We start from the raw sequence: 27,938 nt of genomic DNA, 5'->3' as shown, positions 1-27,938 counted from the left end.
GCCTCTCCACCAGGTCTTCAGACCCTCTGGGTTTTGCTTGCAATGAGCTTTAGGGTGTCAGTTACCTCTGTGGCTGACAAAAAATACCAATATTTTTATGCATGCCTTGCCCTCAGCTCACATCTACACAAAGAGCAGTTGTGGATTCGGTACTGGTTATATTGAGGTCCTGAGTAGTAATACTGAGTTTTGGCCTAGGCAAGGATCACACTTTCCTAAGCCCTGTGCAAAAAATAGCGGAGGGAAAAAACCCAAATACCCTTTTCTAACCCTACCCAAATATCTTACTGTCACCTTGCCGGTCAAGCACACTTCTTGGTTGCACAGGCATGCAGGTGAGTAGGTATCCTCTGGCAGCAGGGAGCTCAGACAGAACTAAGATGTATTTGAAAGAGAACAGCCATGGAAAAAGAGACAAGGCAGGGCAAAAAGAGGTAAGGCATCAAAACTAGTAGAAAATAAGGCTCATGAAGGAAGTGTGAGTACATATGTGAGCTGACAATACAGCAAACTGGGCCTCTCCAAAATCATGAGTTTACCTGAAAGCTTTTGATTATTATTTCGGAATCTTATTTTTAGACGATTAAAGAAAATTGACCTTTATGCTACTGTTGCCCCAAATGGGCACTGTCCAGAATGCACCCATGAACCATGCTTGGAGAGCTATCAAAAATCCCTTCTCACCCATGGCTGCAGATCTTTTTGCCAATCCTCTCCATCAGCCTTTAAATCCATTGGCCATCTTGTTTGGTTTTTTTTTCCCATTTCAAATCCAGCTGAATGCTCAAACCTGTTATTTTCTGTAACTGTTCAAGGGAGACCAACAATCTACTTCACAAGATACTACAATTCACCTTGCAAATAGTAGGGACTCATCTTTAAGCCTGCAAGAACACACTAGATAGTAAACTATGTCACATGATAGCAAACAGGATTACTTAGTTTAAAACAAATGTGTCACCTTAAAGTAGTCCTAACAGGGTTTTTCTACTTGTCTTATGTAGAGGGCACAAATTAAAACATCTGAGTTGTTTCACAGCGTTAAGTTAAACATTAATACCTGGACTTCAGCTTTCACTCCTCCTCCCACAGATGCTAGAGAGGTGCTGTAGGTACCATGCACCTCTCAGCACAAATTATCCCTAGCCCCACGTGGTTTTGATGGTAAAATTCCCAGAGTCGCAGATCTTAAGGTCATAAATGATCATGAAACATCTTCCTCTGTAAACATGGACAAGAAGCTCTTTCCTGGTGACTCTTGCATGAAGTCTGAGAGCTTTCAGATGGCAAAAGGATTCTCCCAGCAAATCATCCCAGAGGAGATGGGAAGCACTTGCCTGCACAGTTTGCCCCAATGGTACATCAACCTTCCCTGGAAAACATGTGCCTTAACTTCAGCCCTTTTGGAAACTGTATTTTCTCCCCTGAAGATACTTTTTAACATGAAATCTTTCTTTAATGTAGTTCAAAAAAAAAAAAAAAAAAAAAAGAGAAAAATACTGAACTGAGAAAAAGATGAAACAGTATAACAGAGCTACTGCTGCCTCACTGGGATGTCATGAGAGAGAGGCAGAAATTACTGGTAATGTCAGCAGAAATATGAAAATCAGAAAAACTCTTCAGTATTCACTGAAGAGGTGGGGTATGGGGCCAGGGGAAGCACAAATATCAACATGGTTCTTTATGTCTTGAGAATTTCCAAAATCAGAAGTGAAAAACAACTGGGTTACTTGCATGATGCCTCAAGTTAAACGACTAAACAGTGATGATTTGTTGTGCTGAATCCAACACAAGTGGTTTTGGCACCCAGCTGGTGAGAAGGGAAGATCTTTGACCAGAGACAGACAAATCTTGAGCCTACTGGTACCTCCCAGCACCTCTTCTCTATATGGCAACTCAAATGCATGGGGCACCTCCGCCAGGACCTGTCCTTACACCAGCATCTTCTCCTGGTAGAAGTCAAGGCTGACTGCCTGGACTGAGGCACGTCACCTCCATTAGCCTTGTCCTGCATGAAGGTCTGAGCAACCAAGAACAGATGAGAGCATGAGGCGGACCAGCTCATGAAAAGCCTGAGTGTCAGTGTGAGATGGCATGCAGGGGAAGGTACCATGAAGCATGTGAGAGGACAAAAACACAGGAGACAGCACATAAGACAATGTGTGTGTGTATCTCTGTGTGTGAGAAAGAAAACAGATGTGAGAACAGGACGTGGCGTGGCTTCATTTCACAGCATGAATGAGCACGTATGGGTGCGCAGAAGAGTCATGAAGAGCTCCAGGAGCTCACCAAATGTCATAAGAGTATGGAAGAGACACAGGGCACAGATGAACCAAAAATTACAGTAGAGCCCCTGAGAAAAACAGAACCGCCTGTAAGTTTTCTCTATACTGTATTTTAGGAAAGTACTGGATGCATCACTGAAACGTGTTTGTCTTCCCTTCCAGCTGTTACTATGTTATGGCTATATCCATGCAACTCCCTGTGTTATCATTACTAAGCTTTAAAGGAATCTACTGCATCATTTTTAAGGACAGCATCAATATTTCCATAGTTACTAAGCCTGAGCCTTTCTAAATATTCTAACTTCATCTTAACTCTGATGTCAATAATGCCTAATGACAGATACCTTAGAAATGCGGGGCTGATCCGATTAGGCAGACCAAATGATTGGAGGCTTTCCTCTTTGGATGGTGGATGATCTGGCGTATCTTACTACTTCTCAGAATGTCAAAAATCTAAGTTTTAAAATGCCTTAGACATAGTATCATTTAAATATGGAGAAAAAATTATACTTCAGTGATCACTCATCCTCTTATCAGATTCCTGCTTTTGTGAAACTTCTCATCTCTTAAGGGCTAGGGCAGAAATCCCCCTCTCCAGGCAGGTCTGCAAATTGAGTAGAGCTACAGTAGGTGAATTTGTGGAAATTTAAAAAAATAAGCATTCGGTCAGATACTCTTCTTTCCTCAAGCTTACTTGTCTTGACTTGGAAGGGACTCTAAATTGCGTCAGCTGAGGATCTGGCCCACTGCTATGATTTTGTTTTATCCTTGATTTACTTTGTGTATTACTTCCTAGCTACTTTTTCAGGATCTGTAATTTCACTTCCAATGGTTCAGTAGTGAACAGGTCCAGTTTCAAGAATAGGCCCCCACTGAACCTGCACATACAGAATGTGGTTCTCTCCTGTGTTACTGCAGTTCTACACGGACTGGCACCACCAAACTAAAACAGCCAAAGAATGGATCAGGTCCATTATATATATTTTATGGATAATAATGTATAGAATATGTTTTATATATTTATATTTTATTTATCATATATTCTATTTTCTTGATTAATATTACCAAACTATTTTGTTGACCCTCTGGTACCCAAGAGGTTGCAGCCACAAACTATGATTGCAAATGCTTAGGGACTGCATAAATACAGAACAGGATAAATACAGGTTTGGGTACCATCCTTCTTTAGGAGAACACTATTGCCCAACAGCACTGAGCAGAGACAACAACACAGACCTCAGCCACCAAAAGAAACAATTCTTTGGATGGAAAACGTTGCTTTCTTACATCTAGAGGTGACGTTCAATTCAGGATGCCTATTTCAGTATTAATGTGGCTGGACATGATTTACAGAGACATGTAAATAATTAATGCCAGCTCTGAAGGGAGAGCTGGGTACTCATTAGAGGTTCCTTGAAGCCCAAATGATATAATGATTAACTGAGTTAGGATCTTTTTAATAATTCCAGCAATTTCAACTCTCCCATGTTAAAGATCTTCTGAAAAGCTTTTACTCAGATGAGACTCCTTTCAGAGAACAAATCGTTAATAGAGTATACACACAGATTTAACATTCACAAATCAATGCACTTGAAATAAAATATGTTTTTAAAGTTTCTCTTTCACTTTCTTCCCTGATTTAGGGGTTTAGTGCTTTTCTTTCTCTAACCAATTTTACCAAAGGCAGTTAAGACTGCTGCATGAAAAGGGGCCGTTTTTCTGTTAAAAGTGCTTTTAGCACTTTGACATCCTTAAATGGAAGGTGACAGAGAAATGCAAAATACAGCTACCACACTAATCCAGTGCATCTCATCTGACACACCACGTTCTTCACTCCAAGCCCATCCATGCTAGAGAAAAATCTATTAGATGGTGAGATCAACCGATGGATGTCCAACACAGTTCAGCATTACAGTGCAGGAGGGATCAAAGCAGATTTTATCCCTGCTCCTAAATAATGCCAGAGGAAAATATTTTGGTCCAGATGCTTTATTTAAACTTTTGCTTAATTCCTATTTAAGTACTTTCCTATCAATAACTGAGAAGGTGTCCCATCATTTGGAGTCCTGCACCTTATATATCTGCCTCTCGAGTCAGTGAACAGACTTTCATTGCCTTCAGTGAGAATGGAACAGGTACTTTAATGATTTGCACAGTGATGGCAAAAATTTTTTAGAAGTTTCACACCCTGGTAAGTCACACCAGAGCTGGTAGGAGCTGCAGGTGCTGTGCTGATGGGCAGACAAGGACAGAACCAAAACTCAGATTCAGATCTTCTAATTATCAGATTGCTCTCCAAAACTAAGAAATGCACAACTAGAAGACAACTGATGTGTAGGCTGTTAAATGCACACACATTCATAATTAATGTGGCTATGTCTGGAAAAGAAAACAGCTCTATTTTCTTTATAGAGGTCCAGGTTTGTAATCCAGTTATTTTAATTTCCTAAAATCTTCTAGATTGACTGCTAAGTCAAGTTAAAAAACTTCACAGCTTCCACCCTCATCAGAAAGGACTTACTAACCAAACTGTCAGGCTAAGACAGTGGCTAATAGTTTGACACTAATTGGCCAGATTTAATGAATTTAATTTGCAACAGCCATGCTAATATGCATAACTACTAACTCTGACCAACTTTACCTTCCTTGGGACCTACACCTGCTCCCATTAACCTCAGTGGGATACGGATCAAGGCCACAACAATTCTTTCTGGACTTCTTCAGCGGTACAAAGTAACCCTTGCAGATGGCTTCATGCACAGCAACCAGGAAGATGATAGCTGTATAATGGAAACCACAGCAAACTCTCCTGCTGCTCTAACGAATCTCTTTGCCTTAAGACTTTCCTCCCCAATACCCCTTCGCTCAGGAAGGGAACTGCACGCCTCAGGTGACAAGCAGGGACACGTCTCTCCCGGTATGAAATTCTGACAGCAAAAACTCAATGAAGGTGACAAGAATACAGCATAACGCTTAGCTCTTACGCTGCACTTTGCTTCTTCAAAGACCTGGGCAGACGTTAATTTGATTTGCTAAGTCTGTGTTTTTCTGAGGGCTACACTATCTGCTCATCACAATAGAGTTGCGTGACCCACCTCCATATTAAATGACCAGCCTTGTTCTTACTCGCAGTTTGTTCATAGGAAACCAGTGAGCCCGTGAACCAGAAATACTCTGTTTATAGAGAGCCCTCCCTTGGAAGCAGAAAGAAACTGAAATATTACAGTCAAAACTTGTTCAACCGTATTTTGGAAGTGGCACGCAGAGTATGAAAAGCACTACGTGGGATTAACAACCCTTCATTTTGAGACATGAGTTGCAATTAAAGCAGAGGCACACAGTAACAAAGACCATTTCCCCATACAACTGAACTTTCATTTCAACGTATATACATACAGCAGCCCATATGCTGACTTCCTTCAGCACTCCCAGCTCTCTACCTCTACAATATCCTATAAGAGAAAATTTGTTTTAACAAAAATAAAACTCTCCGCTCAGCCAAAAAAGCATCAGCCTGCACCCCGCTCCCTTGCACCATCTGCGCATGTTTATTCTCAGCCTTCTGAAAAAAAAAACTCTAACGTTTTACTAATCTTTATGCCCCGCCACTATAAATAACAGAAATAAACCCCAACAACAGTTAAGCATCGTAGCTAAAACACATCCAATCCACTCCGATTATTTCTGCTCGTCTGTCCACGAATAGATGCAGCCATCGGCTTTAGGGGAAAGCGTGCAAGTCAGACCGCATTTATTTACAGTTCCACTATCAAGAAAAAGCCTTTCCCCGTCTGCTCATTCTATGAATATTTTAAAACACTTTCCCCCCCCTCCTTTTTTTTTTTTTTGAGGGGTGAGGGGGGGTGTTAGCCCAGCTCCTTCCCCACTGCTATATTTTTCTTCGTGTTTCCAGATCGCCCCGACTTCTTGCTCGGATGGATGAGCGGGGCGCGGAGCAGCACCGATGGGTGCACACGTGAAAATACACACACAGACACACACACACACGCACCCACCCGCGGAGCGACCCGCGCATCCCCGCGGGGAAGGGACAGCGCCGCCCCCCCCCACCCCCCCGGCCGCTCCCCGCCACCTACGTCCCCAGCGTCTCCTTGAACTCGAAGATCTTCTTGATGTCCTCCGCTTGCTTCTTCCAGGAGCCGCCACCGTCCCCGTTCTCCCGGGCCATGGCCGCGGCGCTCAGCCCCGCGCAGCCCCGCGCAGCCCCGCGGATCCCGGGCCGGGCGGCACCGAGCCGGCGGGCGGCTTTTGCTTTCTCTTCTGCCGCGGCAGCAGCGGCGGCTGCTGCTGCTGTTTCTTCTTCTTCCTCCTTCTCCTGCTTCTCCCCTTCTTCTTCCTCCTCCTCCTCCTCCTCCTCCTCACACTTCCTGCCCGCCGCCGCTTTTATTTCCTCCGCGCTCCGGCGGGCTCCGCGAGTGTCACTTTTCCTGGGCTATTTCCTCCCAACTTTCTCTGCCCCCCCCCCCCCCCCTTCCCTCCTTTCCCCTCCTCCGCGCCCCCCCGCGGAGTCACTCGCAGGGCTGCCCTGTCCTTCCCTCCTTCCGCGCTCCGCGCAGCAGCTGCGCGTACCCCCGTCTTGGGGTCACTTTGGTCCCTGACAGACCCACCCCTCGAAAAAGTCCCTTTTTTGGTTGGGTTTTTTTTTGTTTTTAGGGTTTGGGTTTTTTTTTGGAGGGAGGTCACTGTCTCTTCCCCCCCCCGCGCCCGCCCGTCAACCCCACCCGTGCGGGGCCCCGTGGGATGCTCAGCCTCCCGGGCGCGGTGCGGTGCGGAGTGGTGCGGCCCCGCCGGCACCGCGGGCGCAGCGGCTGTGCGCGGTTGTTATGGCAATGGGAGGAGGAGGAGGAGGAGGAGGAGGAAGAGGAGGAGGAGGGAGGAGGAGGAGGCAGCCCCGCCGCTGCTCTGTTGCCTGGCGCTGCCCCTCCTGACTGAATGACTGGAGATAATTCGCATTGCACCAAAACCGCGCACGTCAAACGGGAGGGGAGGGAAAGCAAAGAGGGAAAAAAAAAAAAAAAAAAAAAGGGAAAGCAGAGAAAAAAAAAAAAAATTAAAAAGCCACACCACACCTTCGGGCTGCCTAGCCGGGCGCTGCGCGGAGCTGCGCGGGGCTGCGCAGGGATGTGCCGGGATGCGCGGGGGCAGTGGTGCCCACCTGCCACACACACACACACACACACACACGCGCGCGCAGAGTCCTGGGATGCCAAAACTCGCCTCTTGGCCAGGACCACCCTTACCCAGCACAGTTCTCGGCGCACCCAGCAAAGCAAGGGGCACCCAAACCCCAGGGTCACCCCCTTGAGCAGCACCAAGCCCAGAGGCACGTGGATGGGCACCGCAGAGCCTCGGCGAGAGGCCCACGCCCCGGCACCGTGCCCATCCCGCCGGCACAGCGGTCCAAGACGGGCACAGCACTGGCCTGGCACCCACACACGTGTGGCCCTGCTGAGATTATTGCTAAAACCAGTATTTTCTCGGCAACACTGAGACCTCTAGCGTCGTCGCATCGGGCATTGGCTGAGCGCTGATGCGGGGCGATGGGCAGGATTCATCAGAGACATCAGAGAAAATTATAGTCTAGACTAACTGAGATGCGTTTATAGTTAGTATCTCTGGGCTTCAGTTTCAGAATGCGTAAGACACTAAAAATGTGCAAATCTTTTGGGACACACAAGTTAGGTGACTAAATCAGAGGCCTTACTGCCAGCAGGTACAGGCACTCTTGTGCCTCGGGGGCAGCTCCAAACCTGATCATCAAATTAGGTACCTGGAAATAAATCCTAACACAAGCAGCTAAATAACAATTACTTAAAACCAGATGGGATTGTATGCACATAACTGTTCGGCATGCATTATGTCCTTTAACAGACTCCTTAAAATTCTACTTTTGAAGCTGATTTTCCAGATTTCTCATAATTTATGAGCAGAATTTACAAGGTATCAGCCTGTGAGGCTTTCCCTGGGTCTGGGCTGAGTTGTGTCTCCCAGCTCAAAGGGGATGTGGCAGAGGTGGGAGTTCAGAGATGCTTCAAGGTGTAAACTTGAAAAACAGGTTGGGGTGTTTGGGCAATGCTACCCTCTGCTGGGCAGAGCCACTCGGCTTTGCGTGTGACAGCTCCAGAAATTTATTACTGAACCTCTCTAATTTGATGCTTTGGTGGATGTTCAGCCACATGGACATCCCAAAGAGCTTGGGATTTCCTACGATGGGTGCTTACGTGCTGTCACGGTGTGTACTTTGAACAGCTTTCCTTCTGCTCCTGACTTATTCCCATGCTCTCACTACCCTCGGGATTTCCTTCACTGCATGATCCTTACTGCTCCATGGTAGTGTCACCAGGAGTCCCTAGGCAGGCTTTCCATCCCACTTCATACCTGGGAAAAGATGTGACTGACCTAAACAGATGCACTTGTCACCCAAACCCGACTTTCCCTTCAATCCACACCACTGCGATATTTTCTCTCTTTTCTCACGTAAATCACTTGGCATCAGAAATGCCAAATGGGTTTGCTGAAGGGGGCTACCAAACATAAGCTCCTGTCTTCGGGAGAAGATGGAGAGAGTTTGAGGCCAGAAAGAGCAAGTGTGATCATCTGCCCTGACCTCCAGCACAACGGAAGCCAAAGTGCTTCATCCATCCAGAAGACAAGCACCATAACTTATCTTGGAGTTATGGCATACCAAAACTATCCACCACTATTATTTATGAAGTTGTGTTCGTCCCTACAGCATCATGCTAAAATCGCACTGCACAGACAGCATCACCCACTTGTCCGTTCCCGCATTCAGCAGGCAAAAATTGTACTTAAAATTACTCAAATTCTCAAGTATGCAATTTCTCAGCATCAAAATTGCATAAGGTAAAGGTATGTCAGCCAGTAAATCTAAGTTCTCTTTTCCTCATTTAACCTGCACCTTTAGCATCACATGAATGTGCCTTTTTTTTTTGTGATAAAATAACTCGCATTTGAAGTAACTGGTAATACAGAAATCTCTAGAGCCATTACAGTTTTAATGAGAAGTGTACAAGATGATCCTATTAGACAGGGACCACTGGCACAATAGACCGTAACAGCCCCTTCAGAGTCATTACAGTCTGTCATGTCAGGCTGAATTTAGGGAGTCTGTAATCTTGCTTGACTGACAAGCTCCTGCAGAGCTATTGTAGCTATTTGAAGAACAGGTATTTTTTAAAAATGAAAATCTTACATGAAAAGTTCTCTCTGGAGTGGCTGCGTATAGCAGGGGATGCTGCAGCTATGTGCCTCTGCACGGTTGTATTCAAAGTTTAATTACATACAACTAGATTACCAGAACATTAATAGAGTTGTAAAATGAAGCACGCATAAATGCCAGAACTAAGACTGCCAATGAAACATCAATTCAGGCCTTTTCTGTAGCTGCACAGTGGCAATCTCTCCTTACCTGGGCATGCTCCACAGCTCTGCCAAGGGTTCATATCGGAAAATGGCTAATGAGTAGACGTGGCTGATGTGCTTTTGAAATGGCTACACATGCTGCATGTGCACCCAGTCACTCTGTGCAGCAAAGCCCCAAACCCTTATACTGGAATGTATAATTTCCAAGTTTTTTATAAAGCCTCCTGTGGAAATATCAGAAATTTAAGGGAGAAATTAAAAATCAACTTCTATATGAGATACTTCAGAATAAAGTGATAGGATTTTTGTATTAATATTTAAAACTATATTTTTACCAAGTTTGTCCTTCCAAATGATGTTGGGATTGCTCACATATGGTATGGCTGTGCTCGGCCACACTCACTGCTGGCCCTTAATATGGGCACTGTGCAAACTACATTATAATGAGCATGAATAAAGGAGTCACATCTGCTTTCCAAACACTTTCATTTGCAACCTGGTTTTCTTCTGCTTAAATGCTATAATACTGAACCTCTTTCCCAACATTGTTTCTGAGTCATACAATATAATCTTCCTTTTCAATTACAAATCAGCACTATTGATGTTTTCCTACAAGAACGGCAGAAACGTGCCTGTTGCCTGGCTGCCCAGGTCCGAGCCTGACAGATGAGCACCAGCACGTCCGCGTCCACACTTAGGGTTAAAACCCCACGTGCAAGCTGTAGTTTGCAAGGCAGCAATCTCCAGCATCTGAGCCGGAGCAGCTTCAATGTAAAGCAAACAGCACTCAAGCACACAGCTGTTCTCTGCTGCCTTTACTACCACATAGCAACCTCAGAGAGTGGCTTTTCTGCTTGCAACAGAAAATATTTGGTCCACCCCTAGTGAGAAGGTGGATTATTGGTTTCATACACACGCAAAATACAGTACAGCAGGAGCAAGGTTATTGGTGCTGGTCTGCTCCCATGGATGCTGATGGCAATGCTGTCATGCATAAGTGTAGACCTTAGCAAGCAATTCAAAGCAAAATGACATTTCGGATGCTTCACAGCCTCTAGGACAAGCCTAAGATGAAATAAAATCCTGGGGCAACGCATCTTCAACTTTGGCAGCACAGGTCACCGTCTTAATTTTTTTAGATGTCAGGTCTGACTAGCACAATAAACATTGCCTCCAACCTCACCTTTTTTCCATGCATTGACAGCACTTCTTGGCATTTTCAAGGGTGGGAATGGTGTAGCTCCAGCCTTTGACCCAAGGTGACCCATCAGGACATTTGGAGGAAATCTTCTTGGGTATCATGCTGAGTCATGAGAAAATCAACTTATTGCAGGAATTGCTTTCTTAAAAAAAGAGAAAGAAAACTGCTTATTTTAAATGAGAAATTTAAATGCTTATTTAAATGAGAAAATTGTTTATTTTTTTAAAAAATGGTTCATTGCTATTTCTTTCATTGGATAATAATTAAAAAGAACTGCAGTTTGAAAGATGCACTTTGATAGGGGACCATGGGGTTTGGGTTTTCACCACAGGTGAAACTAGTGCTTATGGTTGGGTTTTAATGTTTTCCAGGTTAGTTTTGACACCACAAGTTCAATACAGAAAATTATAAACTCAGCTCTAAGGATGTCCACAACAGTAGGCTGAATCTGCTGCAGCTGATGCCAACAGCAATGCTCCTTTGAGCCAGCTGAAGACTTTTCAGTGACTTTAGGGGACTTTGACTTAGTCTGTACATGAAGAGGATCCATGTGAAGAAAAGAAAAAAAATCCAGGCCAAACAAGAGACTTCTGCAGGTCTTAGACGCATGGTGTTTTGTGTTCTTCTTAGAGTTAAATATAACCAATATCCTTACACCACCCTTAAGCACATTAAAGCCTTAGATCAGTTTAAGCTCTTTAAGATGACATAAGGCCCTTGCTCATCTTAGATAGCTGAAACACTGTCCAAAAACATACAAAAGTGAGGGAGAGGAGATGATAGATGGTTGCTGCCTGTGCTGCTTTTCTCAGAGGGAAGAAAGAGTTGAAACTGCCTTAGGGTTTTTAACCATGTCTGTAAAGTGGAATAATCAAACGCTGATATTGACAAGAATCCTCAGCCTGCAATTAGTTGCCTGAAGACCATCTGGTCCTTGGTTAAGCTCCCAGGTGCTTATATTACTCATGAGGTTCACAGATGCCAGCCAACCACTTTAAGTTGTGACTTTTATTCCCGGTTATATTCTCATCTGAATAGACCTAGGAAGTTAGAGGACAAAAGTCTTGACAATGTGATGCAGAGGCCACTTGTTTCACTATGGAAAAGACTGGGATTTAAGAGAATAATAACCAGGCTGGACACATCACTTAGAGTCTGCCATGCCATGTGTGCATTGCAATAAATCTTTAAACTCAGGGTCGTAAATCACGGTCATATAAAAGTGTAGTGGGAGGAAAAAAAACCCTATCACTGCCAAAGCAGAAGAGAGAGGAGTAACATGGTGGTGGAGATGGACGTGAGCAATGGGAGAGCCAGCAGGAGACGGACAGGAGAGCGAGGAATAGAGGAGAGATGGGCAGGACAGAGGGATGAGGAACAGGAGATGCTCTCAGTGGCAAAAGTTACAGAAAGCAAAACCACACACCCCACTCAGTTCCTGGTGTTGAGCTCTGGAGTCCCAAAATCTCAGTGTTTCCCTGCTGCCAAGCACTCAGTATGAAATCACTGACCAAACATGTCTCATAACTTTGAAGAGCTGCATGGCTAACATAAACCCTGCTCATACATGCCCTCCATCAGTCCCTGAGCTGTGGAGGTGGAGATCTGGCCTTGGGATCCAACGGGCTGAGCCTCACCAGTGAGCCAAGTTTTGGTCAAAATGACAGCTGGATCTTTCTCTGGTTGTTTTGATTGATTTGGCTTTGCACTCTTGGTTTTTGGGGGGAAGCACTGAGTTGGGACATTACATCTCCAAAGTTTATATTGAAAGGACATTAGGTGATGAGGTAAGGACTCAAAAGCTGCAAAAATATCAAAAAAAGAAATTGCCTGAAGACTTCCAATTCAACACCATAGAATCATAGAATCATCTAGGTTGGAAAAGACCCTTAAGCTCATCAAGTCCAACCAAAAACCTAACACTTCCAAGTCCACCACTAAATCATGTCTCTAAGTGCCACATCTACACATCTTTTAAGTACCTCCAGGGGTGGTGACTCAACCCCTTCCCTGGGCAGCCTGTTCCAATGCTTGACAACCCTTTCAGTGAGGACATTTTTCCTAATATCCAATCTAAACCTCCCCTGGTGCACCTTGAGGCTGTTTCCTTTCATCCTTTCACTTGTTACCTGGGAGAAGAGGCCAACACCCACCTCGCTACAACCTCCTTTCAGGTAGTTGTAGAGAGCAATAAGGTCTCCCCTGAGCCTTCACGTCTCCAAGATAAACAATCCCAGTTCCCTCAGCCACTCCTCATAAGACTTGTGCTCTAGACCCTTCACCAGCTTCGCTGCCCTTCGGACACTCTCCAGCACCTCAATGTCTTTCTTGTAGTGAGGGGCCCAAAACTGAACACAGTATTCGAGGTGCGGCCTCACCAGTGCCAAGCACAAAGGGACAATCACACAGTCCTGCTGGCCACGCTATTTCTGATACAAGCCAGGATGCCATTGGCCTTCTTGGTCACCTGGGCACACTGCTGGCTCATATTCAGTCAGTACAAGTTTGCTTGCTTTTTGTTTGTTTCTTTTTTTTCCCCCAGGATTTCTCCCTTGCTATGAACAGTTCAACATAGGGAATTCAGCTGCACAGTGAAGGAGCTGCCCATAAGGGTTTCCTTCCTATTCCTGCTGCCCCATATAGGACACTCAGGCTGGATTTTCACTGGGAGACAGGAACATGTCAATGGGATTTGTGCTTCAGGCACACAGAGTGCAGTGCAATGCTGAGCGCTCTGGAAGATCAGATCCCCGGTGTTGCAAATCAAGCACCCAAAATTAGTAAGCACGTTTGATCATTTCGGCCTTAATCTCTCTGTGCCTCAGTTCACCAGCTGGTGATATCGCAGGAGCACTGTGAAGATAAATGCATTAATATTGATCAGATGCTGAAGCATTACAGAGGCACTCGCAAGGAAATTAATGTTGAATTCAGTGTGTGGTTTGAACAGTGTGTGTTAATGTGGCCTAGAGCAATTCACTGAATTAAAATAACCCCAAATGATGGGTAATCAGATAATTAAAGTATGCATCACATTCAATGTGCACAAAGGCCCAAATTGTGGCTGTGCAGGCTGTTTAATTCTGGTGTTTCCTAGCTCCTGAGAGTTTGACTTTACAACCTTACTGTCTTCTGCATGTGAGGTTTATAGCCTGTACCCTGAGGAAGGGAGGTGATCACACCCTCTCTCTGCACCACCTCCATGCATGTGCCTGTTGGTCTCCTCTACTCCCAATAACTTTTGACTCTCATACCCAATTCCAACCACACACAATGTCACCACAGGGAAGCCAAAAAAGAATTTTCTGCAAATAAGGAGGCAGAGTAGAGAGAAAAGATCTGGTTATTCCTCCCCAGAAAAACAGGTTGCTTTGCTTGGACATCATGGAGCCTGCAGAGGATGCAACTGCAGCTGGAGACAGAAGTCTGTAGGATGTGGGTCTCCACTGATTTAACTGCCCACTACACTGCTCTTTCATCCAATGGATGTATCCATGAGGGAACTGGGCTTGTGAACTTCAAAATAACACATAGAGGCCAGACCAGCTGTGAAGCGGTCAGTGGTCACAGCTATGCTGACTGTCACCATGGAAGAGCCTGTCTTTCCTCTCCAGCCTGGCTCATGCTTGCATTGGGTCCATGTTCACCCTGAGGATGCATCACAACTCTTTAGCTTCATGCAATTTTACTGTTAAGGCTGTACATCTACTATGAGTTTCCATCTTCCTGAGCTTGATGTGCTCATCTGAGCCACATGAATGTTGCATTGACACAATTCACTTCCAGGGGTGACAGGCCAGAGCCGTCCCCTCCAAAGGAGGTGACTTATTCTGGATGTGTCCTCTGCTTGCACCTAGGAGAAAAGTTGATAGCCTCCAGCACGATCTCACCACCCGGATAGAGTCAAATAATAAGTGAAGAGTGGAGGAAAAAATATTAAATGACACAGGCGGGAGAAGAAGATATGGAAAGCCATTCACTTGCCTGCAAAGTAATCACTTTTTTCATTTAAGCAGAACAGTCAGCTGTCTTTTATACTGTTATTGGTAAAGTCGTCTTAGAAGCTGGAAATTAATTTTTTTTTTAATCTCCTCATTTTCTCTTTTTCCCATTTGGCGAACATTGCGGTTTTCCTGTGTTTCTCACAGAACTGAAATGAACTTGGCTCATTTTATTCTTTCCTTCCATAGACATTAACATTGCTGAATAACGAAGAGAAAAGGAGCTTTGCTAATTAACTGCAGCCACTGCATTTAGTCCAGGCTGACATTACACTCACATGCAAGAACAGTGCCGTCGGCCATCCAGAGCTGAGTCTTGTTGCCCAAACTGACCCAGAAGAGAGACAAAGTGTTTCAGTCTTTTATCAATGGGCATATTCCCCATCCCAATATGTTATTTAAGGCCTGCTTTCAGGGGTTTTCCACTACTTACTTTTAAGCATCACAGGATTCCAAGTTAAAATTATTATATCTATTTTCAATCATGATATGACATAGAAATACACATTTGGAGCAGTCTCTCCATTCTGGTTTTCTACAGAAGCTTGCTGCCCTTATGAAATGAAGGCTGAGCTTGTCCCTTTGGCCTTTACTCCAGGTGTTGACTACCAGAAAAAAAGTGAATGCCTTTGAGCTGGTAGTGAAAAAATCAAACTGGCAGCACTTTTATCTCCCACAAAGAGATCTTCACATGTAGAGGAAAGCCTGACTGACAACAAGGAGATCTGCTGGGGAATACGTTCCTCCCCTTCCCCTGACACGGTCTGATCCTACATTTATTCACCCCATTTCCCTTTCCATTATGTTATTCATGCCCTGAGGGCCCACATGAGGCAAGCTCGGGCCATTAGCACCAACCAGATCCTTGGCAATAGGGTTGTGTTGCAGGGACAGCAGTGGAGAGAGAAATGTTGCTGGGCATATCCCAGCCTCTTCCAGCCCTGCAACAGCTGGGTGGACCTTAGCAGGTCATAGGAAGATGGAGCCCCCCAAATCCAGGATGGAACACTTTAAAAGCTCATGCATGTGTTAGAAAAAAATCTAATGGGTGAAGAGGACCTACAGAGGAAATGGGTCCCACCAGCTTGGAAGGGAAATCTAGACTTCCACATTAGCATGAGCTTGCTCAAATCTAAATTTTTGTTCTTTACATAAAACATGTTTTTGCAGTGGGTTTCAGCCATGCCCTAGTGCTCCCTGGAAGGCAAACCCCAAATTCAGTGGGTGCTTTAGAAAAAGCACGAGAGTTTCATTGCTCCAGAACAGGGGCATCAAGACTGCCCTGGGCTGTGCTCCAAGCTCAGCTCTTCCTGCGTGGAGGGCAAATATCTGAACTCTACCAGTTGGGTTGATAGAGGGAAATTAATGAAGATGATAATCCTGTTCGCAAGATCAGGCATTACTCATGGAGTAGCCATAAACTTGGTGTGGGACACTGGGATGAGCTTTTGGATCTAGGCTTAAACACTATCTCACAGCAAACAAGTGATGGAGTTGAGCCGAAGTTGCCCAAGGGCTAAATCAGTGCCCTCCACTCTTTGCAAGCCATACTCTATTTACTCAATATAATTACCTGATGAGTTGCCAAGCAAAGAAAGGGTCCCATTTTGCAATTGTAACCAAAAGTCACATTCACTGCCGTATCTGAAAACAGAAGTTGCCAGTGTTTAGCAAAAGCAGATATTTTTTGGAAAGTTTTACTGGAATTCCTGACTTTCAGGACACCAGGGCCAGTGTCAGCCTGTGTAATTCTTCCAGCTGTCCAGATTTGTGTCTGCTGGGATGTGAGCAGACTGTGAAAAGATCTCCAGAGGGTAAGTTATGCAGAGTTTGGTGGTGAGGGAAAGGTGGAAGGTTGAATCTCATTTTTCAGAGCTCTGTAACTCAGCTGGAAAAATGTGCTTTCATTAATTGATATGAAAGCTACAGCCCCACAAAGGTTGTTACATGGTGTTTAATCAAACGGGTGTCTCTAAGCCTTGTGCCACAATGCAGGCGCCTTTCTCTGATGGAACTGAAGTTCACTTTGTGCTCTTTGAAAACTCATTTAATTGAATGGCGTATTTTAGGCACTCTCCCTTAATTAAATTTGCATAGGCTTAGAAAAGGAGGAAAGCCAGGGTGCTCCTTTAACTTAACAATACCCATTTTTCCCTCAACCATCAAGCTGCCAAACCCTCTTTCAGGACAACTATGGGTTGAATCATGGCTGCACAGGCTCTTGTTGACTTGCCTTCCCTCATCTCCCACACATGCATGGGGCTATGAGCAGTGACTGCTGCTGACAGTCTGCTTCACAGCCACATCAAACCCCAGCAGCTGTCAAAAAGAGGCTCCTCACCTTTACTTTGCAGTAATTTCTGCTGGAATATGATGATCTCTGTCTTATTTGCCATCAAGGCTCTTGTCTCAATTTATCCTTGCTGCATGCTGTTTGATAAGCATTATCATCATCCTCATTATAGAGGGGGAAACTGAGGTGCAGAGAAGTCATTGGCCTGATCATCCATGTCACTGGCATGTTTTAACCAGGCTGAGTCTCATTGAAAATCATGCACCTTAATCCAACCCTTCACGGACACCTAAATTTCAGCTCCCAAATGTAGGTCCATGTCTCCAGCTAAAACGAAGCCTGGTATGAGAAACAGCTCAGGAGCTGTGCGTCCCTCACCAGCTGCTCTTTCAGTCTCACTCAGTTTTGATAATAGCTTGGACCAAAGAGACTAATTAAATAGTGATGGCCCACATCTCTCCACAGTTTCTGTGACGTGCCTGTGAGGTTCCATGGCTGTGTTGGGACCTGGCTTTGTGTGGAAGAGGCGAGGCAGAGCTTGGGGAAAATGAGCACAAAAGCAACTATTTGGAAAGAGCCAGGTATGACTGGGCAGGAACAACCTCCTGCCAGCTTCCTACAATCCCCAGGCTGCCATTGCCCCAAAAGTATCTACCAGAAGAAGCATTCAACCTGTATTCCCACCACCTCACTATGCCCATGAGTGACACTGTCTAGCTGCACCCTCATACATTCACAGAATCATAGAATCATTCAGGTTGGAAAAGACCCTTGGGATCATCGAGTCCAACCATCAGCCCTACTCTACAAAGTTCTCCCCTACACCATACCCCAAACATCTCATCTAAACGACCCTTAAACACATCCAGGGATGGTGACTCCACCCCCTCCCTGGGCAGCCTATTCCACTGTCTGACCACTCTTTCTGTGAAACATTTTTTCCTAATGTCCAGTCTAAACCTCCCCTGATGCAGTTTAAAGCCATTCCTCTCCCAGATCGAGCCATGGCTTTTGGCTTTTCTCCACACACTGCATCTCCCAGCACAGACACTGATCACCCTCCCACCGGTGAGGAATTTGGCCACTCCTTGTTCCCATGGGTCACTTTCTGAGTGGGACCGCATGGTGTTTTGCCATGTCCGCATGTTTCCAGTGCCCGTCGACTGCGGTCAGATAAGATCTAATCAGACCGCTGCAGGCAGGAAAACACCAACTAGTGCAAGATTTTACATTGTGCACCACTGTCTTCCTCACTGAGCATTTCCATGAAATTCAATCCCCTTAACAGAAAAGTTTTCTATCCTATGTGGCCTTTGTTTTATCCCTGTTCAACCACACTTTAGAGCTTGACTGCCGCAAAGCAAGTTCTGTCCTGGTCCCATCTTCATGGTAAGACTTCCAGTACCTGAGCAATAGTGTCCCTTCTGAAATGGACCTTGGTGGATATTCTCTAGGAAAACTGAACTGTGAACCTCATCTGTCCAACTTCCTAAAGTATCAGGGCCTGTAAGCTTCAGTTTCATTTGCAGTGGTGGTTTGACTTGATTCATTCCCATGTTTAGAAGTCAAGGAGCAGGTTGAGTCTTGGATGTTAACAATCCAATTGTCAGCTACATCTATAAGGGCAAATCTGCCAGGGACACCTGTGAAACCCAATGCCATTGCAATGATTTGTATGTTTAAAAAAAAAGTAGAGAATAGTTATGATGTCCACCAGTGTAACTCCCATGTAAGCTACCATGCTTAAATGTTTTTTATTTCGAGACCATGATGCTCCAGACCGCAGTGTGCAAACCCTTGGAAACCACCTCCTTATCCAGCTGGATTGTGTGCACCACAGGCATGTTATACAACTGTTTTTTACTGTGTTAATTAGACTTAACTAAGAACCCTGGTCCAGAGTCAAATGGTAAAGAGGTGACAGAAAGGTTTATTTATTTGACAGAGGTACCTTAACACAGATAGTCACAGGTGTGTGGCCCGATGATTTCACCAGTGTGAGCAAAGCCTTGCAATTAAGGTGAGCTCATCCCACCCTTGTACAGCTGCTTCCACCCTTCTGCTAACTTGGAAAAACAGACAAACAGCACCAAGCATTGCAGGGATTGTCCAAAAAGATTCAGCTTTCTTGGAAATTGTGCATGTTCACACTTATCCTTAGGTTTTGGGTGCATCCGCTGTGCAGACAAGACATTTGCTCCCTGCCAGTGTGGTTCAACTGGGGAATCATGCTGTGGATGTAGGCTTGGAAAAACCACAGTGTGCCTGGAATTCTCCCTAGAAGCCCATGACAAAGACCTGGACTCATCCCACCTAGCTTCAGCCTTCAGCACACCCCACATCTGAGCTTGCTGTCTTGCTTAGGTCATCCAGTCCACCTTGGGCACCTGCCAAGGGGGATGGAGGTGCCCATTGCTCAGCACTCATTGCAAAGCAAAGCAGAGCTGCTGGCTTGGCACCTCACTTCATCGAACGTACCCCGTCCAAAAGCCTCCCTTGGTTCCCATCTCACTGCACATCTAAAAGGCAGAGTGGACACTTGTCCTTTTGCTCACCATCATCAGGGCAGGATACATGGGTGGCTGGCTTCCAGCAGTGCCACTGCTCAGGCAGTTTCAGATTGTTAAAGCAAGTGGATCTACTGAAGGCAATGAACTGAAAATCACAGCACAAATGAGAACAGATCTAAAACCAGACCCTGTGCTAATACCTGAGCAGTACTGCTTTTTCCTTAAATGCCTTGGTTATTCACATCAGGACGTGGATGGGAAGAGTCTGTTTGACCCAGCCTATTTGATTCTTAATTTATGCACCAAATGGGAAAATTAAGATTTCAGCAGGGTTTTTTTTCATCAAGAGCTTCTTTAGTTAGTGAAAAGGACTGTTCCAGAAATGTCTGCCATTCTCCTGGAAGGGCTAATACTGTTCTTGATGGCACATGTCTTATTATAGCACTGTGACATGGGTCTTCTTGTACCCTGGGTTACTCTGTGTTTGTCACAGGCTAGAGCGCACAGGATGGCTGTTCAGACAAACAGCTCTCTTCGAGGAACCCACCGCACCAGCAAGCCTGTGATAGCCACGGCTCTGATGTTTTCAATCCAGCACAGGCTCATTTATTTTTCCTGTTACCTCCCAGCACAACAACCCCACCCGCCCTGTCGCCGCTTCCTGTCCCCCAGCTCTGTGTCACTTCTTCCTCCAAGAGAAGCCTCTGCACTAACACACATGTCTTAAAAATCACCTCTCAGCCAGAAGAAAAGCTCCGGTTTGCCTGAGAATGGCTGTCTTTAGAGTACATACTATGGGTGTAAAAAAGGGCTGTTTCCTCTTCTTTCCTCTCGTTTCCTTATTGCTCTTATTATTCCTCCCCCATCTGCTTGCACGCTGCCATAAGAAAAACAGCAACAAGGTCTCCTCGCCTTCTCCCTTAAGGGCAGTCTGAATTAATTTGGAAAAGCCAGGCTGATAGTCATGTGGGCAGGTGTATGAACAGTGGGAATATTTTCCTTTTAGGAAGCAATTTTTATTAAAAAACCCCATAGGGTGGCTGCGGCTGGGGAGGAGCAGGTGCATGAACTGCTGGTGGAGGGGTAGATCTTATAGGTATCAGTCTGGGACCACTTCTTCTTATATTATATATAATATAGTAATTATAACAGATATTGGGTTATTGTGTAGGAAAAGAGGCTATGAATGAAAAATATATGAAGATACATTTGCTCCTGATGGATTTTTTTTTACTGCTGTACTGCCAACTTCTCTTTAAGTGGATCCATAATGTTTATTCACAGCTAGCCCAGGACATTCACTTCCCCAAAGCCAAGGCAGCAACCAGAGCAGATGGGCTGGTGACTGAGGCAGTTTTCATGCCAGTTTAATACCAGGCAACTTCACATCAAAAATTCCTGATTTCATCCAGCAGTGCATGATGGTTCCCGACTTCAGCATTCAGAGTGCCAAGTGGCAACCAACAAGTCTGAAGGTGGCACATCACCATCATCATCCCTTCTCCAACGTCAGGTTGAAGCCAATGTGAGGCGATCATGGTAAAACTCCAGTAGCAAATTCAACAGTCAGTGGAAATACAGCTGTTCCCAGTTTGGCATGGGGAATTGGTAGAAGTGCAAGGACCTAAATAAAGGGAAATTATAAACATACTCATAGTTGGCACTACTTTTTACCTACTGGCGTTGTACAAGAACAAAGGATATTTTGTGAAAGGTAATTAAAATTTAGTAAGAAAATACTATTCTTAGGACAGAATCCAGCATTTCTTCCATCACTGGCTGCTCAACCCCAGTGAAGCGTGGCTGTGCAGACACCCAAAGGGCTTTCACCTTCGCAGTCCCACCGTTCAGCACTTCAGGAGCAGAAGTGACACTGCAGCAGGGGGTTTTAATAGAAAGACTTTTCTACCCATTTCCCCTTTCTCTAGCAATGCATTTTTTCACCATTATGAGTTTCTTTAGTTGGGCTGTTTCCAGCCTTGTCAAAATGAATCTGGAGCCAAGGAAGCATCTTTGCTGTTTAATGGCTTGGCAGTGTGACCTTGCTGGGGATGCTCTCCCACCCTGCTACTTACTGATGCTAAATCAATATTAACCGCAGGAGCTCACAGCAAAGGGCTCTCACGCAGCCTGTTTGTGCATCTGATGTGCCCCATGCTGAATTGAGAAACCAAGCACTTGCTTTCCTTCACCTTGCCCTTCCTGCGGGATGGATGCTCCCAAAAAACATTCCCCATTCAATAGCCACCTCCAAATCCTGCCTCCGGGCCTCTTTTGCTATAGAAAAGCTACAAGAAACATCTTCATAATTTCACAGCTGAGACAAAGCAGTCCTCTCTGACCAGGATTGCTTCATACATCCTCTGCTGAACCAGCTGCACGCTCCTGCTGTCCCTTGTCTCAGCCTGGAAAAGCCTTGGGGAAAAGCAACACCTTTTTGATCAATGCATAAAAGAATGAGGAAAGTCAGGGACCAGGGGCTTTTTCTACAAGACAGGTGGCATTGCATATAAATAATAAAAAGGGAAATTTTTTTTCAACTTTACATAGATAAATTGAAAGCATGAGCAAACAGCTATGGTCCCAGTGTCACCCCAACCATGCCTTGGCACCCAAACACAAGCAAGCAGGCACCAGCATCAGCGGAGGGGATGCCAGGGCCAGCCAGGCCCTTGGGGCAGAGCTCCACCACAGAGGTGTGGAGGGATTGATCCTAAGTAGGTTGTTTGAATGCAGCACAGAGTTTGCTTCTCATTGCTTCAGACTGCTTAGTAGATCGGTAGGAGGGCCTAAGGTACATCTTTTCATGCAAAAGCCTTGGTTTGCATGGAGAGCTGCCCCAGGCAGCGCAGAGATAAACGTGAGTTGCTTCCCAAAACCGCTGCTCCCTGCATCTTCCCTGCTCCCCACCAGCCTCCAGCTAACATTAAAAGAGCCACAGTGCTACTCTTTGAATCACTTCTGCCTGTAAAGCTGTGGTCACCATCTCAGGCGGTATAAATTTGGAGCTGTGCTGATTTCTATCAGCAGAGAACATGGCTCTTTGGGGTTTGTTTTTTTTCGAATGAGAGAAGATATGTGCTAAGAAGAACATTTGCTTCCAGTTTTGTGTCTGAAATGAAAGGGCAACTGTTATTGTTTGGGGAGAAAGGCTAAAGGCCTGCTGGCAGCTCTCTCCCAATGCATAAAATAACAATTTATTCTTCTAACCATAAGAAAACATTTTTTCCACTTTCTCAGCACAACAGAAAATGTAAATTAATGACTCGTTACCTAAATTCTTGACTGAGAAGTTAAAAAGCTATTTTTTATCTTTCTCCTGACTGCCCAGCTCTCACAGGTGGGTCAATAAAATTACAAACCCCCACAACCTGCTCCCCAGTGATGACAGGGCTGCCAGCATTGCCCGTGCACTCATCAAGACATGCTGCAGGAAAAATGTCTTTCTGCTGCTGCTGTGTACCCAGAGCTCTGGAACTAAAGTGCCTACAGCCCCAGGAAGGTGTGGTGGGTTTTTGCCCAACAGGGAACAATGTTTCTTTCTAGCTTCCATCAAGTTTTCCAGATGTTTTAGAATGTATCTGAGGAATGATGATGCTTTAGTAGCTCAAGGGCTGTAACTGAGGCAGACTCCAGCAGAACTGATGCAGGAATAGCGGCTGTATTAGAAACTATATAACCAAGAGCCTTTATTAAAAAAGTTATTGGATTTTGAGTATCTAAAACCTGTGACTGCTTTAGTGATTTAGTCCTTATTCAGCGAGAACAACTGGTGCAATGGTACAACATCATTGTATTTATATCAATTTATATCATGAAGACAGAAAAACCACACTCATCTGAAAACTTTCATACTACTATAAAAGCTGAGAGCAAGTTTATGAACTAAAACTGAAATCTCCATTTTCACAGACTGCTGACAGGACCTTTCTGCCACGAATGCTGTGCTGTGATTTCTCCCCATGGTGAGGATGCGCTGCCAGAGCAGGGGTGAGCAGACCAAGTCCCCCCCATTCCTCACTGTCTCACATGGGACTGTGAGCTCTGGACACGCCAGGAAAACACAGTATAGGTAGTTGCCATGCCATGCCCAAGCTGGAGACCCTAGACTAGAGGGGTCATGGAGAGGGGGAGAAGGGAGGTGGAGGCAGAATTGCCCTAGCAGGAGCTACTGCTCACTCACAGGGCTTGGGCAGGAGCCGGAGGAGGCTGGAGGGGAGCTATTCCCTGGTAGCCTCTGCATCAGGCCACTGTCTGGGCAGTGCAAACTCATCTTTTGATATCAAGATTGAAGTTTCTGAAAAAAAATCAGTAAAACTCCATAAACCATTGCATCCCAAGCTGAGCCCTTGGTCCAGGTCCTGGGCACTTTCTGCTGCCCCAAAACTGGTTTTCTAGCAAGATACTCTGTTGTCATCCCCCTTGGTGTCTCGGACTGTCAGATTCCTTAAAAGCAAGTGAGGATGTGGCTTTGTAAAGGTGTTTCAAGGGTTTCTGCACACAAGTGGTGCTCAGGACACATCCAGATCTGGCTTTACACATTCAGCACAGCTTGCTGGCACAAAGCTTCGCTAAATGAAGGACTCGGGTTCAGGCAGGATTATGTGCTGCAGTCCACCACAAACCCTGCGAGCAGGCCTGTGGGTGCCTTTCCTCCTCAGCATTTTGGCTTTAATGGTTTTTCATAAGGAATATTGGCTTTTGTGCTCCCTGAGATGAATTGGCAGGCCCTAATGAGCTATGAATGCAATTTATTAAACCTCACCTTTGGAGGATGGAAATGGTTCTGTGGAAGGAAATAAATGAAGGCAGGAAGGGGGCAAGGAGGTCAGAGAGATACACAGCCTCAGAGCATGAAAAAGCCAAAGATGAAATTGTAAGGACTTGCAGAGTCTTCAAACTTAGAAACAGCCAGAAGGGAATATCTGCTTCCCCCAATACGTTTTTGGGAATCACACACATCTACGCTAAGTTATTGGTTCCCAAATATGCTCCAGGAGCTGGGACAGGAATGGTAAAGGTGAAAATCTGGTCTGATACACCCAAGGCCTTCACAAACAGACTTGATGCTGAAGAGGCATGCACAGAGAAGTAGACTATGCCAAGAGTGCGGCTTTACTCCAGAACGATGTGGTTTGCCTTGCTCTGATGTGAGCAGTCATGATGCAACGCCCTGGAAGGAGGGGCTTAGCCCACACCTGACTGCAGGAACAACAAACCTATGTGAGATGTCCAAAATCCTGGAGTCATCCCACTGTGGAGCAAACTTGGACCCAGACTCTGATGTCCTCCCAAAAAACCACCCTGGAGGCAGCTCCTGGGCCAGTCCAAGCCAGGGGCTCTGACACCTACTGTTGAAAGCTGCAGAAAGGGGTTCAAATCACATGCCCTTAGTATATTTTCTTCGGAAGGCTTTTCCAGCAGAGGAAAGACTGATGGGATGTAGCTAATTGTTTAGCTGGCCTTCATTACTGTAACCTGAGCACTGGGTTTTCTGGCTCCTCCTGCTTCCTCTCTCATCACTGTCCAGAGCAGAAGTTGGCTCCACACACACCTAATTCTCCTGAACAAGCACAGATGATGTTCTGAGAGCCAAACTGATCCCTTGGTCTCATCCTATCAATTTAGACTGAAAATATATTTTGCTTGCTTGCTTTTCTTGCCTTTTTTTTTTTTTTGGCTTATATATACAATAAAATAACCTACACTCTTAAAATCAAGTTTCAAGGACCAGTGTTTTGGGGGGCTCCATCATGATGGGTGTTGCTTTGCCCACTGCACCAGGAACCATCTTTGTAGCATGTTCTCCCTCAACCTCAAGGACAGGTCAGTTCCTGGAGCCTTTAGACCAGATGATGCCATCTTGTGGACAGCCCCTCCAGCTGTTGGAAATAAATCAGATTATTGCAACTTTCATTAATGCCACATAGTGTAAATGTAAATCCGCTGCCTTCTCCTCATTCTCCCTTGGGGCTGAATCTTGGAGAAAGTCTGAGGTTTCTGTGGAGGTTTTTGGTGTTCCAGAGCAGGGGGGCTGCCATCTCTCTGTGTTTCCCAGGATTCCTCTATTTAGGAAACATGCTCTTGCATAACTGTGCACAAAGCTAAACAGACATTCATAAAGCATCTTCACTCATGTTCCCAAAGCACAGCTAAAACACTCTAGCTGGAACAACGAGTCACCTTACACTACCCTAGAGATACATAATTACAAGTATACAGGCAATAAGGCATATTTAATGCTTCCTTTTTAATTTTTTTATGTTGAAGTACCAGACCTGGAATACTTAAGTTTGTGCTCGACTTGCAAGGAGTCTCATTGTTGGAAAGGCTCAGCTCAATATCTACAAATTCATCACTGCAAAGAGCAAGGTGTCATTGTCTACAACAGGATACAGTTCAATGGAAATCCTGAGCAAGGTTAACCTACGTGCAATATCGATTGGATCAAGGTAACCATCTCTCTCCTGTTCTGCTCTATTTTTACCCCTAGATTCCATGCTAGTAATTTTCTGCCCCTTATTTTTGATTTCTCCTGTACAGTCCCTCCCAACCTAATAAACAACATCTGAATTTCAAACTAATAGAATCTATCAAGATCTCACATTAGACAAAATTCAGCATTAAGTCACATTTTCCCAAAAATTGTTATATTGACTTTTTCCAAAAGATGATCTTAGGTAAATATTTAACCAAAAATTATTTTTTTTAAATAGACTTTAATGATATTGTAAGAAAAATCATCAAAGAGGAAGAAAAAAGTATAGGCTAGGAGCTAAATTTTATAAATTGCATTTTAATTAGAGTGGAAAAACAACTTTCTAAAGTTATCAGGAATGTTATTAACTCATATTAATAGTATTTTGTGTTTCTTATTTAATTTAAAGATGCCCTTCACTTTATTGATGACAGAACATTTCAAAACTGGGAGTGTTGCCTTTAATTCAGACAAGCAAGTGCTAGATCTATGAATGGAAACATTTGTAGGAAGTCTGCAGCCAGGATTATCTTGTTTAACAAGCTGTTGGAGGCTCATGGAAAACACTGTGGAAGATTATTGGCTGAGCACAGCCTCCGTGCACGCAGGACTGTTGGCAGTATGATGGATGCAACTCTAGCAGGAGTCAGGGATGGAGGAAAGATGTGTACAGATGTTGAGATGCAAAGCACCCCATGTTTTAGCCTGGTTTCTTTAAGGTGTAGGGCTTTTGTGGTTGCTCTGTTTCTCCATCTGTCCCCACAAGTGGTCTGGTGGCCAATTTCTACCAACTTTGACAGCTAAAAATCAGAGACATAAAATAACTGCATGTTTTGTGAAAAACAATGGTTGGGTAGAGGAAAAGAAGAGTTTGAAATTAGTGTCTTCCCTAATAAGCAACAGTGTAAGTGCAACAGTTACCTGTTTTGTTTGTCCTTCTGGCTAACTAAATAGCCCATGAGCTAGTGAGCCCAGGCATAGCTCAAAGTTAGCCCTGGGAGGTTGTGTCTTGCCCTGCCCATGGCTGAGGAACACAAGAGAGAAGTCTGAGGATGAAGAGGGCACATGGGAGAGATGTGAGATTAATGCAAGGAAGCCTGTGTAGACACAGGGGATGTGAAGCCTTTGGAAACCAGACTTTGGTTTCCCACTGTTTGCAGAACAATTTACTGCATTTATTTTTTTTTAGCCTCTGCTTCAGCTCCTTCTGGTCCTTGTTCCACAGGGGATGCTCAGTCCTGCAGTTCTTCCCCATGAAGACCCTCTCCCTGCACAGCTTGTGATGCTGTGGGTGCAAGGCATGTGCTGGAAGTCCTGACTCCCATAATTGGTTATCGCAGGAGAGAAGACTGAGCTACAAAGGAATATCCCACTAGGGAAGACCTCCTGCTCCTTGGTTACAGCTGTGGTTTTCAGCTCATCACCACGGAGTCCCTGGAGGTCATGGATGCACATTTAGGTGCCTGTAAGAGGCGATGATGGCAAGCAGCACAGATTTCCCATCTGAGTTTCTGCAGTTCTGATGGAGAAGCTTCTGCGAACTGAGAAAGGCTGAAAGCCACTGTTTTTCCTTGTTTTACAGCAGCCTTTTTAGGCCTGGAGACCTGAATCTCAGCATAACATATGCACCCTGCCAACATGCCCCCCTGCCTTCCCCACTCTCCTTCCTGCCTTGAGATGGGTGGGAGAAGACCACTTGGGGAGGCTCCTGTTACTGAAGGACATCGCTACGGTGGGCACAGAGCACGAGGGAGAACCTCCTATCA

General features: G+C 45.1%; 1 protein-coding gene across 3 annotated transcripts in view; it reads right to left on the bottom strand.

The window, feature by feature from the left end:
* The window catches only part of CAMK1D (calcium/calmodulin dependent protein kinase ID), a 230,115-nt gene extending 223,349 nt beyond the window's left edge, over window positions 1-6,766 (bottom strand). For all 3 annotated transcript variants that reach the window (XM_074869782.1, XM_074869783.1, XM_074869784.1), the window contains exon 1: window positions 6,383-6,766. In XM_074869782.1, coding sequence (XP_074725883.1) covers window positions 6,383-6,474 — 92 coding nt within the window. In that variant the 5' untranslated portion in view covers window positions 6,475-6,766. The remainder of the gene's footprint in view (window positions 1-6,382) is intronic.
* Between the last annotated feature and the right edge of the window lie 21,172 nt (window positions 6,767-27,938).

The sequence above is a fragment of the Strix uralensis genome, chromosome 5 (genome assembly GCF_047716275.1).
Source record: "Strix uralensis isolate ZFMK-TIS-50842 chromosome 5, bStrUra1, whole genome shotgun sequence".
In the NCBI taxonomy this organism is placed as follows: Eukaryota; Metazoa; Chordata; class Aves; order Strigiformes; family Strigidae; genus Strix; species Strix uralensis.
This window is presented reverse-complemented; position numbering and strand designations above follow the sequence as displayed.